Genomic DNA, 12,759 nt, shown 5'->3' with positions numbered 1-12,759 from the left:
AACTGGGAGTTATACAGAAACAATCAGTAGCAACTTTTGAGAAATTGGATTGACCTACATCTACAAATAAACCCCCACAGGCAGTATTGCAGGTGCACCTAACTTTCCATGAGCATGCATCCCCAATGCACTAATTAAGCAGGCTCCCCCCCTACCTGTACTTGATGCAGAGCAGAGAGCAGATGCTGGTCATCCTTGTAGTGGAGGAGTGAGAGAGAGACAAAGAACATAGGAGAGAGTGGCTAAACAGCATTTACTGTGTATTGCAGAGAGAGAGAGAGAGAGAGAGAGAGAGAGAGAGAGAGAGAGAGAGAGAGAGAGAGAGAAGAAAGAGAGAGGGGGAGAGAGAGAGGTGGGGAACAGATGAGGTGCACGTCCCCAGGCTTCGTCACAGCCTTCCCCCTCATCACCCACGTGTAATAACTCCCAGTGGGGGCAGGAAGGCGTGGTGTGACGGGGTGGAAGGGAAGGGGAGGGGGTGGATTGAAACCAAGAGGGATGAGGGATGCATGAGCTCATCTGACTGGACTCCAGTTCCACTCACAGCACAACACCTACCCGCCAGCCCCACCCCCTGATCCAGTGTGGCTTGCCCTTCCAGCGTCCACCTATACACACACAAGGTGTTTGACATCTGTGAGCTCCGCCCAACCATGCCTGTCTCAGAGGCTTCCAGATGGAGTCCTGCCCTCAATGCAATAATTGGCTTAACACACTTAATAGACTCATAAACACACATAATAATTACAGAGAGAAATATACAACTGTGTACAGAGGATCCCTATCAGTCACCTTCTGTACTGTTGACAGGGAAACCTACATTTGTGACTAAATCCGTTCAGATCAGCTGGTGCTTGGAGGAGGAATTGCTTCTCCTTAAATGCCCGCCTATCTTGTGGTATAACTGGACTAGACTGATGAGGGATGGGATGAGACAGAGGGGGCGAGTGGAAGAGACAGGGGGAGAGAATGAAAGAGGGGGGGAGGGGGGAGAGCGAGTGGGCTGATCTGGCCTTTCATCACGTTCCGCTCCCTCGGGGAAGACAGCCATTGTCTGGGAGCTGTCACAGCCACCGTGATGGCCCTTTCACATCCCGACAGTCCTCCAGCTCTCACTCAAATACCACTGCAAGCACACACATCTTTCTCACACTCACTCACTCACTCACTCACTCACTCACTCACTCACTCACTCACTCACTCACTCACTCACTCACTCACTCACTCACTCACTCACTCACTCACTCACTCACTCACTCACTCACTCACTCACTCACTCACACACACACACACACACACACACACACACACACACACACACACACACACACACACACACACACACACACACACACACACACACACACACACACACACACACACACACACACACACACACATTCTATTTCCTTGATCTGTCTTCCACTAGAAGTTTTCAAACATTACATCTCAGTCAGAGGCTGTCATAGGTTCGTTGCGGGAGGAGATCAATACGGTGCCAAAATCTGACAACGAAACAAAACAACATTTAGGACTTCTGAGGACCTGTGGGGAATACTCAGCTTGATAGCAGCACTACAAGAACATATTAGTGTGCACCAAAGCTCTCCCACCCTGACACTGCTCAGGGCAGAGCTGAGCATAAATAAAGCATGGGGATCTGGTAATGATCCATTGTGCTGTTGTGGCTCATTAGACAGCCGGCATGTGCCGCTGGCCTCGCCTGTGTAATTACTGAGGCTGAGTGCTGGGGCTGGAGTCGGCAATGCAGATGAACACACAGCTGGGCCCTGGCTCTTGGCACTACAAGGCCCTCTGGTCCCCACCACCATCTCCTCAACCCCCCCCCCCCCCTCCCCCGCCAACATCTTGTCTCCCAGGAGCAGAGACAGAGAGAGGGGTGGGAAATGGAGATGGAGACTTGCTAAGATAGACCTCAACCTTCCAGATAGTTTTGTGATGCCAGTAGCATGGCCATGAGCTGCACACACATGCACATAGTACAAGCATACACATATGCACACATACGTATGCACACACATGCACACACATGCACACATATGCACACTTATGCGCACAAATGCACACACACACGCACACTGGCAGATGGGTCTGAAATCCCCATGGTGCCAAAGGATAAGTCACCCCACTTCAGACAGAAGGCCATGTCCGGCCTTTGAAGTGATTGTGTGTGTGTAGTGGGGGACTGCCGTGTCTGGGGTCATAAAGGGGTAACTGCCTGACTGTGGAACTGTACTCTGGTACTTAAGGGTGGCTTGCGGATCAAATTAGAGCTCTTAATCACAAGAACCAAAATGCATGACACATGCTCTATCAGCAACATGGTGTACCATGATGACACACTCGTCCTCAAAACAAGACTAGAAAGAAACGTGGTCCTTTTGAGAACACACGCAGTATTGGACATCTTTGACACAGTCGAGCAGGCCTCACCTCCAGTAGACCAGGACAGCCAGCAGCATGACGAGGCAGAGCAGGGTGAGGGCAGACACCACCACCAGGGGCACGAGCCACTCCACACGGCCCATCCCAGGATGGGGGCTCCGGGTCATATTGGACACGCCAGTCCTGTCTTTGGCAGGAAGGACACAACAGAATGGATTACTTAGCACACAATCAGTCACCAAATAAAACTTGTTTTATAAAGGGGGAAAAAACACCTTTACTACCGACACACTTAAGAGTCCTTTACTCTATTTGGCCACAAATGCGCATTCATTATTCCAGAAGCGCAGCTAGATCTGGAAGGTAATTGACTGGGGGCGCCCAGAGGCACATAGCAAGGCTTACTCAAATACATCTATTATCCTCAATGACGAAAATATGTGATGTAGCAAACAGTTCATAAAACAAATATCCTGGTTCCTTGTTTTCTGTCTGCCAGGCAGTTCCTTCTTAATACATATATAAATATATATAAGTGCCATCCAATGGCCCCCGCAGCAGCCGTTTTCTGCCTTCGAGGCACTGAGTTATACTGATACGCAAGCAAGCTGAGGCTGTAGCTGTAGCTAATCTTACGTCAAACTGTACTGTAAAAACAATTCCAGCCTTCAACTTGATTTTTAATTGAAAAAGTGTTGCATATTATGGCATTTTAATAGTGAAACTGTAAACTTAAGTTTAAGGGGGAAGGCATGGGTTTGTAGTTTCCCTTTAAATGACACAATCCCTTATATTTGGTGTGGATCTCGGCTCACCAGGTTGGACAGAGAAAGGCCAGCGTTTTTTCTCTTCGTCGCTCCCTTTAGGAGAGCGGGTGGGGCTTTGGGGAATCTGCATCTCTGTTGTGTCATTGTTGAACTCCTGAGTATTCTTCACCACGTTGACCAGCTGGTCCTCCTCTGAACTGGGGGGCGCTGTAGTCGTCCGGGACGCAGGGTCTTTCCCTTCATCTTTCTCTTTGGCTGTGGACGTGGGACTAGGGATGGCCGACTCTTTTGCCACTGTGCTATTCAGCTGTGTCTCCGTCACCTCATCGGAGGCATTCTTATTCTTCTTCTTCCTGTCTTCCTCCCCCTCCTCTTCCTCTCCTTCCTCCTTCTCTCCCTCTTCTCCCTCGTCCTGCCGACTCACCTCGTGCTCCTCAGCGGGGGTGTCTGTGTCTGAGCCGTTGGGGCCGGCTGGTTCAGGGGTGGAGGGAGCCGGCTGGGCGGGTTGGCGGGTGGCCCGGCTGTTGGTGGCTGGGGCTTGCGTGGGCCAGAGGGAGCCAGGGAGGGAGGAGATGACCCCCCCACTGAAGCCCAGCCCTGCCAGGAGAGTGCTGGTCACCACAGAAGCCACTGTCGCCTGGCTACCACTGGAGGAGGGGCCCATGCCCGTTGCCATGGAGACAAAGGAGAAGGGGAGGCCGGAGGAGGTCCAGGTGGAAGAGCCGGAGCTGATGGGAGCCATGTCTGCAGACGAGGCTGGAGACACGGTGGGCTGGAGAGAGAGAGAAAGGGACAGGGAGAGAGAGAGAGAGAGAGAGAGAGAGAGAGAGGGAGAGAGAGAGTGAGAGAGGGAGAGAGGGAGGAGGAGGTGTAGGGGGGACTTTTAATCAGCCATTATTCATTATTTTACAAACATGTGCTGCCATCTTCTGGTCACTTACCATTCCAGGTTTGACAATTCGTGACCCTTCAAATATCCTGGTGGTGTTTGCTAGAATATAAAACAAAAATTGGAAACGTTTACACAGAAAGCAAGACACAGGGGATGTAACGCCCACATCCAGTATCTCTTCTGCACAGTGAAAGACATGGTGAGTTAGGTTTGCGAGGCAGTACCGCTGAAGAGCAGGGTTTGGCTGAAGTCGCTGCGCAGGTCCTGCTGACACACGGCTTGCACTCTGAACAGGTACAGGATGTCTGGAGACACGTGGGTCACCATTGCTTTCTGCAGGATTAAATAGACACACACACAAACACATTCATGACTGCAAACTTCAACATGTATTATTATAAAAAAATTATACTGTTACGGTAAATAAATATCGTATAAGGTGCTCATTCTATGTAATACATATCGCTACTGTTTTACATCGAATGGAGGGAAAATAACTAATAAAAAAACTGTCTATATGAATAATGTTTGGGAAAGTAGCTGGATAACCTTGATGTAAAGATTAAGAGATAAATGAGACGTATGATGTCTGCATAAAGCATAGTCCATCAGCTGGTTAAACCTGTCCGTTCTAACATATGCTTTCCATCCTAACCTAACCTTTCCTGTGTGACTCAGAGTCCTTATGCTCAAGACGATGTTCTACAACAAATTATTATTACAGAGGTGTTTTGGTGTGTGTGGTGTGTGCGTTGGAGTCTAAGGGGCTTGAATTGGAGGTCCTGAGTGGTTTTCAATTGATCCTCTGATTGCAGAAAGCCTGCTGGTCTCTAATATGACCAGGATAAAGGCGTCGGAAGACGGAAATTGAAAAAGAAAAATGGAAATGAAGAGAAATGGAAAAGCAGTGGGTCAGACAGATGAGGTAAAACACTTTGACTGTGCAAAGGGAGAGAGAAAAAGGTGCTAGTTGAGTACGGTGAAGAGAGATGGAAGTCATTGAAAAAACACTCTGTTCTTCTCGAAGAGGCCTCTCCTGTTGTCACTGCTGATTTACTTTATTAACTTCAGCCAACGACGCCTCTGGCTCTGGGCACCTATCAATCCAGCTCTGACTGGGAGCTCGACATGCGCTGCATCGCAATTTTTAGACTTGGCAAGTCTGCTGTCTAACTAGCCCAAGTGGCAACTACCTGTCTTTACATGGAAAACATAGAGGACAGATTTGACATCAATGGTATTGTAATTAGTCACAAGAAGTGTCCATCTAATCTCAGACTGACATGTTAGACTCAACGGATGGAAGGCATTTCACTCAGCGTGTGTGTGAGTGTGTAAGTGTGTGTGATTGGATACCACAAGCCCAGCGTTTATTAGCAGGCAGGGGGAGATTGACAGGCTGGTGTCCAGCCCATTCGATCCACACAGACTCTCATCCAGAACCTGTCAGAACATTCTAGTCACCTCCCATCAACCTGTCATTCCTCTCTCTGATCCTCTGACACCACATGCAGTAGGAGACAGTCCAGACCAATCAAACCTAATGGAGGCATCTCCCACTGTAATGTCTTTTTTTCATAGTGCACTCAATCTTGAATGGATTTAACAGGAGGTGACCTTACCATGCTCTGCTCTCCAGTCTTGTGGAAGGTCTTCTCGGACGCTTCCTCACTCCTCGTCCAGCTGTAGGAGACCATATAACTGAGGATAGGGGGGTGGTAGATGGTCCGTGGCCTTTCCCAGCTCACCACCAGCGCTGTCCGGTTCATGGGCTTGATCTTCATGTTGACAGGAGCGCTGCTGCACACTGCGAGAGACAAGAGAGGAAGGGGGGGGGGGGGCAGAGAAGTGATTCACACAGTAAGACACAACAGCAGCATCCTAGGCAGGAGGATGCCCCGGGGAGCAGTTGTTGTAACGCGTGGTGACAGACACTAGCGGGAATAAAAGGCCTGCTGGCTGGCTGTGCTGTGATCTGAGCAGCTTTGTGAGGCTGGCGACGGCAGGGACACTGCGTGCGTGGGTCGCAGGCAGCCCGAGGAGAGGCTGAATCTGTTATTACTGTCTGCCTTTGACTCACTCAGTTGTTTGTACCAGAACATCTTCAAACGGCCTGAAATACTACGTCAGCTCATAAAGAAAACCACCCCTGGGTCTCGCGGGTCTCGAGACCACGGCACGCAGGAAGGGCGTCTGTCTGCCAGTCTTATGGCTGAGGACAAGGAAGCCGGTGAGCATGGGACTGGAATATCAAACAGTGGATTTCGGTAACTGTGCATGGTGTTGTTAGACAGCCGACAGACAAGATGCAACGTGCCTGCAGTGCAGTGGGAAGACCTAAAGGGGGCACTGCAGGCTACAGAATTGTATCCGTGACACAGGCGCCGGGGGGGGGATCAGTCAGGGTATCTGTTAGCATGCCAGTCAAAGTCAGAAAACTGGTTCACATGACATCTGCACCAGGTTTCTGGACTGGGCTTTGTGGCCGGCGAGAGACCACTGCTGTGCAAACAGCACATGAACAGGAATGAGTGAGGAGAGAGAGACAAGCTCCGAGACACAGAGTACGATAAAGGAATCGAAAAAATTATGTGTAGGATTACCAAAAAAAGCTAGCAGGTGCAACTGGGATACATGTGTGTTTCATGAGATTCAATATAATAGGTGAGTGTCCATACAGGTGGTGGGACCCGTTCAGGATTTGTGTTTTCATGGGATTCCGTTGATTGAGGAATTAAAAGCTTTTTCTCTATTTATTCACCATCCAATGTATCTTCATCCTCATTATCCCAAATCATCATCATCGTCAGTCCTCATGCACCTTAGCCTCGACCTGAACACAATCTAGTCTTCACCCAGAAGGCCAAACACAAACACATGCGGGTTTGTTTGGACAGGGTGTCCTCCCTTCTAAGCCAGAGGATTAGTGGGAGTAGAGGGAGAGAGGGGCAGAGATAAATAGAGATATGTTAATGAATAAGACCAAGAGAAAAGAAAAGGCAGCGAGAGACACAGAGGATGAGAATAAGGAAGACATCGGTCGGAGAATTGTTCCGCCTGTTGACATAATGGCACAAAAGCAATTTCACAACTTAATTTGTACGGCTCTATTTTTAGCATGCATATTAATGATGGTGACTGTTCTGGCCCGTTACAGCGCTCCAACTTCATCACAAGCGTTCCCAATCAATTCTCCCTGCCAGACTCCAAACAAACAGCCCCCTGGTTTAAAGGAGCAGCAGTCTGTGTTCTGCTTCTCCAGCACTACAGCTGGAATCACAGCTCTGACACGCGCATGTATACGACAAACAGATGAAGGGTAGGCTTCATTAATACACTGTAAGTGTTAAGTTGAGTGAGTGAGTGAGTGAGGTGTATCTATCTGTACCTCTGGTGGCCTCAGTGGCGTGGGGATTCACCAGGACGTCTGTCAGGTCCCTCTGCCAGGCATCCTGCACAGAGGACTTGAAGATATTTCGGTTGTCCAGGTGCTGCAGGGGTCTGTAGTTGTTCCTCAGGTACTCCACGGACTTGACGTGGTCCAGCTGTTCTGTGGTGAAGATGGAGTAGAAGGCCTCCAGCTGACAAGCAGAAAGAGAACCCTGCATAAATCATTAGTGATCCTGACGTTGGTGAATGTGTCTCTGTGTGTGTCAGTGTGAAACGCCGAGAGGATACGTGTCACAGTGAGATGGGTTTAAGGAGAATCGAGCCTGAGGGGCCCTGAGGTGGCCAATTGTCACCTAGCTGCACAGAGTTGCCAATGCTGTCCTGTGAAGGCTGGGCTCCTGCAGGCTGCAGCGCAGGACACCTGCAGGGGGAGGCTGTGCAGGGCCGCTTGCTGTCACACGGGGTGTAACATTTCAATGGGGCAAATTTGTAGCCATCGATCGGTTTGACTGGGCTCCTGTAGAGCGCCGTAATGACTGCACATTAAAGATCCTTGGAAATCAATGAGTCCAATGGAAGCTTTGGAGAAATGAATCATATACTCATAAAAGGAGCTCTGTAAACATCAAAAAGATGGCCACCCTAGTCAATACCCTCCACACCAGTCAACTATGGGATCTGGAAGTGCTGGAAGGGTATAAGTGGACAGGTGTGGTATTGTGAGTACTCTTCAACAGGCGACAAGGGGAAAAGAACTAACCAGCTGGAGACAAACTAAGTGTATTGACAGTAGTGGGAAAGGTAATTTGCTGTAAATACGCAGTCGCCAGGACAGTTTAATGTGTACCAGCTACCAAAAGCTCCATTCAATTTCGAGGCCTATAGATACTTCCTGCATGGATAGCAGCGTGATGCATGTCTCCGAGCAATCTGCACACCCACCATCATTCACAAGCCAGTAATTGGCTACACCTCCTGCTAAATCATCCTCCACAGAGAAGCAGTCAAGGCTTGATACGGAGGGGCGTGTGGAGGGGTGAATGGGAGGGGGTGGATAGATGAAGGAAGTGGAGGAGGGGAGGGGTAGCAAGAGAAGGAGCTGTACGGTGTGAACATGAATAAGAGGAGGCTAGAGTGATTGTCCTATTTGTTATGCTAAAAAGCATGTTTGCATGTGTGTATGAATGTTGTGTGTGTGTGTGTGAGTGGGGCGTGGGGGAGTGTACTGACCTGTGAATGGGACAGGAAGACAGGCCTGGAGAAGATGATCCACTCCACCACCCTGCTGCAGGGAGGGGTGGTGAGAGAGCCTGTGTAGCGGTAGTAGCTGGTCAGGGAGGAAGGCAGCAGGTCCCTCAGGATGAACGAGCTGAGGACTGTCTCCTTCTCTGGAGGACACACAGGAGCACGCGTCAACACTAGGAACACGCAGCCGTCGCTGTTTTCACAGTTTCGGTTGAAATGATCAAGTACTGCCCACATACACCAAACATGCAAACACATATTCACATATCTCCATACTATGTGGGCTTAAGGTTAGGGCATTCATCCAAATTCACTCTTTTCAGTGATGGAATCTTGTTGACAACATCCTGCTTAAAGCCTCTTCCCCTGGTATCAGTTTGGGAAAATCCCACTGCTTGGCAGAGGGCAGGAGGAAGAGGAGAACAGAGCATCAGATAAGGTGTTCTGCTCTGACAGCTAATCCATGACTGGGCTGCTCGAGCCTGTGAACTGATACAGTGGCTGGTGCTGCTGTAGCCTGAGGTGCAGGAGGCCTAAGCTTCTAGAAGGCTCTCTCCCCTCTTCAGTGTATCAGGCAGCTGTCAAAACCTGAGGTGACAGTTGGACCAAGCTGAGATAGGCTGAACGACAAGTAAATAAACTAAGTGAGTCCAAGGAAGCAGACATGGCACAGTTCTACCAGTTCCATACCCCTGCAGATATGGGTGACAGTACAGTCCTTTGTGACCACCACTGCAGTAGAACAAAGTGCGTGTGTGTCTGTGTAAGTGGGGGGGGGGGTCATATTAATGATGTGTGAGGAAGGCCGCACCCAGTGGTGAGCCCTGCCGTGTCGGTTTTAGTATTCACAGGGGCATGTCCGGCCTCAGAGAGCCTACGTGCACTATCGCTCCAGACCTGCTGGCGAGCTGACAGATGGATGGCCACAGCTAACGAGCTAACGAGCTAGCGGAAAAGCCCAAGCAGCGCTCCAAGGCAGGAGATAGGTGCATTACAGACCGAAGCGGAAGATCCTCATTTTAAACAGCCGCCCCCGCCCAGAACCAGCCGGCGGGGACCCCAAGTCTGACATGGCCGCCGCCAGGGAACACGGCTACACAGGAAGGCTGGCGACGTGAGCGGCCTATCTCACACAACCACCTCCCAGCTATCCCTACGTCTAGCCCACCGCCGCCACCAGCTTACCAGCCGTTGAGACTGAGCGGAGTAATAAATGTTAGAGAGAGCCAATGAAGCATATAGGTTGAGTGGGTGAAATTAATCAGCATGAGTAAAGAGAGCTCTGTTTATGGCCATATGCTTTTAGTCCATCCTCGTCCATTAAAACGTCTTCTTCTGTCTGTGCGTCGAACCACACAAAGAGACTGAGCTGGTGTGAGTTGTTACGCTGGTCTTACGTGTGTGCAGTGCAGTGCATGCTAAAGCACCATGATCTAGTGGAGACACGGCACACAGTAAGTCATGTAATGACACGCGCACGTTAACTGTGATTTCAAACTACATGCATCTGTGAAGCTAATTCCCCATAGCATTAAAGATTAATGATGCAGGCGTACGTGTGCGGCTCATGCTGTGTGTTTGTTTGTAAACGTGGCTGAGCAAGAGAGAGAGAGACTGAGAAAGACTGCGTGTGTGTGTGCATTAGACGGAGCGCTGACTAATTGAGGCTCAGATGCAATTAATGGTTCTGTCTCTTCTGCTGGTGCGACACTGAGGGAGACGACGAAAGGAGAGCTGGTATCTCGCTGAGCTAGGTTCCTTTTGATGTGTGACTCTGCTCACAGCTTGTGTTCCGACTCTAATTTGGGATTTAAAATGGAGGCCAAGTTTAAGTATCTTCAAAAAGCAGTCCAGATGACCAATCGCACATGGGTGTCTCTGTTTTCCAAAGGCTAAGAGGGACAATCTGAACTGTCACCTCAAATGAACATCAGGCTCACTGGAACAGAGCCAAAACAACATAAGACAACATCATCATATCAGTGATGTCTTCATTTCCGTTCTGTCCAGCAGAGCATAGCTGTGCTTCGTACTATCAAGTACAACAGTTTCTGCATCAACTGTGCTTCATTCAGAGGAGACTACTGCAGACAGCAATCTAGAATCCTAAAACCATTAGGAACCGTGAGACCAGTTGCCCTGAGTGCAACACCTTTAGGCTTCAGGTACAACACACACACACACACACACACACACACACACACACAAACACAACCAATGTACAAACACAGGGTGGGAGTGATGAGAAGAAAAGAGTGTAAGAGAGGGGGAAAATAAGTGTGACATTGACAATCCTTTCCTCACCATGGTGTACGACCCGCTTCAGTCCCTGGATGATGGGGTCCACAGCTGGATTGTCTCTCCGCCCCACCTGTAGCCAGCAACCAGAAACAGGGACCATGAGGGGCCAATACAGAGGACTCACATACTGAGATTTGACCATTACATGGCCTCTTCTCATGAGTTTACGGGTTAACCACTTTGGCTTTCAGGAGCTGTTGTAAATGAATAGCTAGTTTTCTGCCAAACTCCCCTGTCTCTTGTTTCAGCTGTGTCTCTTCTGGGACATTCACTTCACACTTCCCTTCCTGTAACTAAGTCCAATCTGATGTTGTGGAACATGAAGGCCATCAGTTGATCCAACCACCCAAATATTCCCCATGTCCTATTTACATTATGGGACAGAACCGAGCAGGGACACAGGGACCAGTCCTCCTAAGCCCAACACACTAATTAAGGTCAGTCAGAAGAGAATAATCTTCTGGAGGTAAGTGCTGAATGTGGATAGTGTGAACACCTTAGAGGCCATTCATGGACCCTTGGGGAGTCCAAACAGAGCTCCTGCCCATTGATTAGAGATGGTAAATCTCTGAGTGTGTAAGTGTGCGTGCGCCCGTTTAAAAAACCTCGCTCTGGTAAAATGCAATTCAGCGGGTTGCGCATGGTGGTGCTAATTGCTATAAGCGATAGAGCTGTCAAGACCCAGCGGAGGCATTTAGGTCCTCACACTCCCATGGTCCTTCACTGTCTCCATGCAGACCTACATAAGCAGCACCTGTGTCCTCATTCCTGAATGCCTTTGCCTGAGAAATGACCCTCTCCACTCAGCTTGGCTCTCAATACTACAACAAAGGGCCTCTAAGTTATAGATGAAGGGGATATAATAGAAAGAGACAGTATAACAGATGGAGGCAAAGTGAACCTGGACCTTCCATCCATTCAGCGATCACTCAGTCTTCTGCAGCTAGTCTCTGCGGAGGTCTACAGGTGCAGACTGAGAAAAGTGTAACTCTTCACCCTTCTGCTTAAGTATGGTTCTCGAGGAGTTTTCCTTCTTCTTCAAAATAGTTTTGAGAGCAATATAAATGATAACTGTCTCCTGGTATTACAGAAGAGCCTTGAAAAACAGCAGTAGAAAATAAGTCACTTTTCCTTCGATGCACGTGTGTGAAGCCAGCTAAGGGCCATTAAGGTGTTGTACTTCAGCTGTTTTCCCAAGGAGACCAGATGGCTGTGTGAGTCTTTGGGGGTGCTTCTGTAGAGACTTGACATGGGTTTAAGAGGATCAGAACAGAGGAAGCCCTTACTTTGAATGTGCTTCTTCTACACTGTAATGGAGAGAGAGAGAGAGAGAGAGGGGGGGGGGGGAGAAGACAGGGAGAGAGTAGGAAAAGAAAAAACACCCGGCCTCAGTCTTACTTTACCTCAAAGAAGACTGCCATGGCCGCTATGATGCGTTTCTCCTTGATGGCAGCATTGAGGCTTTCAAAATCATCAGAGTTATACAGGTAGATCTGCATCTGAGAGAAGAGAAACAACACAAGGCATTAGGTGTGGACACACAGCCTTCATGATCAAACTATTGCTGTTTAATTCGACCCATTGCGAAGGGATTACTGTGGAAAGACGTGGATCAAATATTTGCATAATATTCCTCATCTGTTCTATACTGTGTACTTGCATCATTTTCATACAAAGCCTTTCCAACTGCCGTTTCTCCCTCTCACATCCTCTGCTTTCTTCCACTTAGATCCTCTCCCCATCCCAGATGATTTTGCC

The 12,759-nt window shown here is 49.1% G+C and overlaps 1 protein-coding gene across 1 annotated transcript in view; it reads right to left on the bottom strand.

Moving 5' to 3' along the window:
* Positions 1 to 12,759, bottom strand: part of ca16b (carbonic anhydrase XVI b) — a 70,827-nt gene that overhangs the window by 10,674 nt on the left and 47,394 nt on the right. Inside the window, exons 5-13 of the mRNA XM_062468692.1 lie at positions 12,405 to 12,500; positions 11,005 to 11,071; positions 8,686 to 8,843; positions 7,454 to 7,646; positions 5,688 to 5,872; positions 4,290 to 4,398; positions 4,115 to 4,164; positions 3,222 to 3,945; positions 2,455 to 2,593 (exon numbers count right to left, since the gene is read on the bottom strand). Coding sequence (XP_062324676.1) covers positions 2,455 to 2,593; positions 3,222 to 3,945; positions 4,115 to 4,164; positions 4,290 to 4,398; positions 5,688 to 5,872; positions 7,454 to 7,646; positions 8,686 to 8,843; positions 11,005 to 11,071; positions 12,405 to 12,500 — 1,721 coding nt within the window. The remainder of the gene's footprint in view (positions 1 to 2,454; positions 2,594 to 3,221; positions 3,946 to 4,114; positions 4,165 to 4,289; positions 4,399 to 5,687; positions 5,873 to 7,453; positions 7,647 to 8,685; positions 8,844 to 11,004; positions 11,072 to 12,404; positions 12,501 to 12,759) is intronic.

Source organism: Osmerus eperlanus, chromosome 1 (assembly GCF_963692335.1).
Source record: "Osmerus eperlanus chromosome 1, fOsmEpe2.1, whole genome shotgun sequence".
Classification (NCBI taxonomy): Eukaryota; Metazoa; Chordata; class Actinopteri; order Osmeriformes; family Osmeridae; genus Osmerus; species Osmerus eperlanus.
This window is presented reverse-complemented; position numbering and strand designations above follow the sequence as displayed.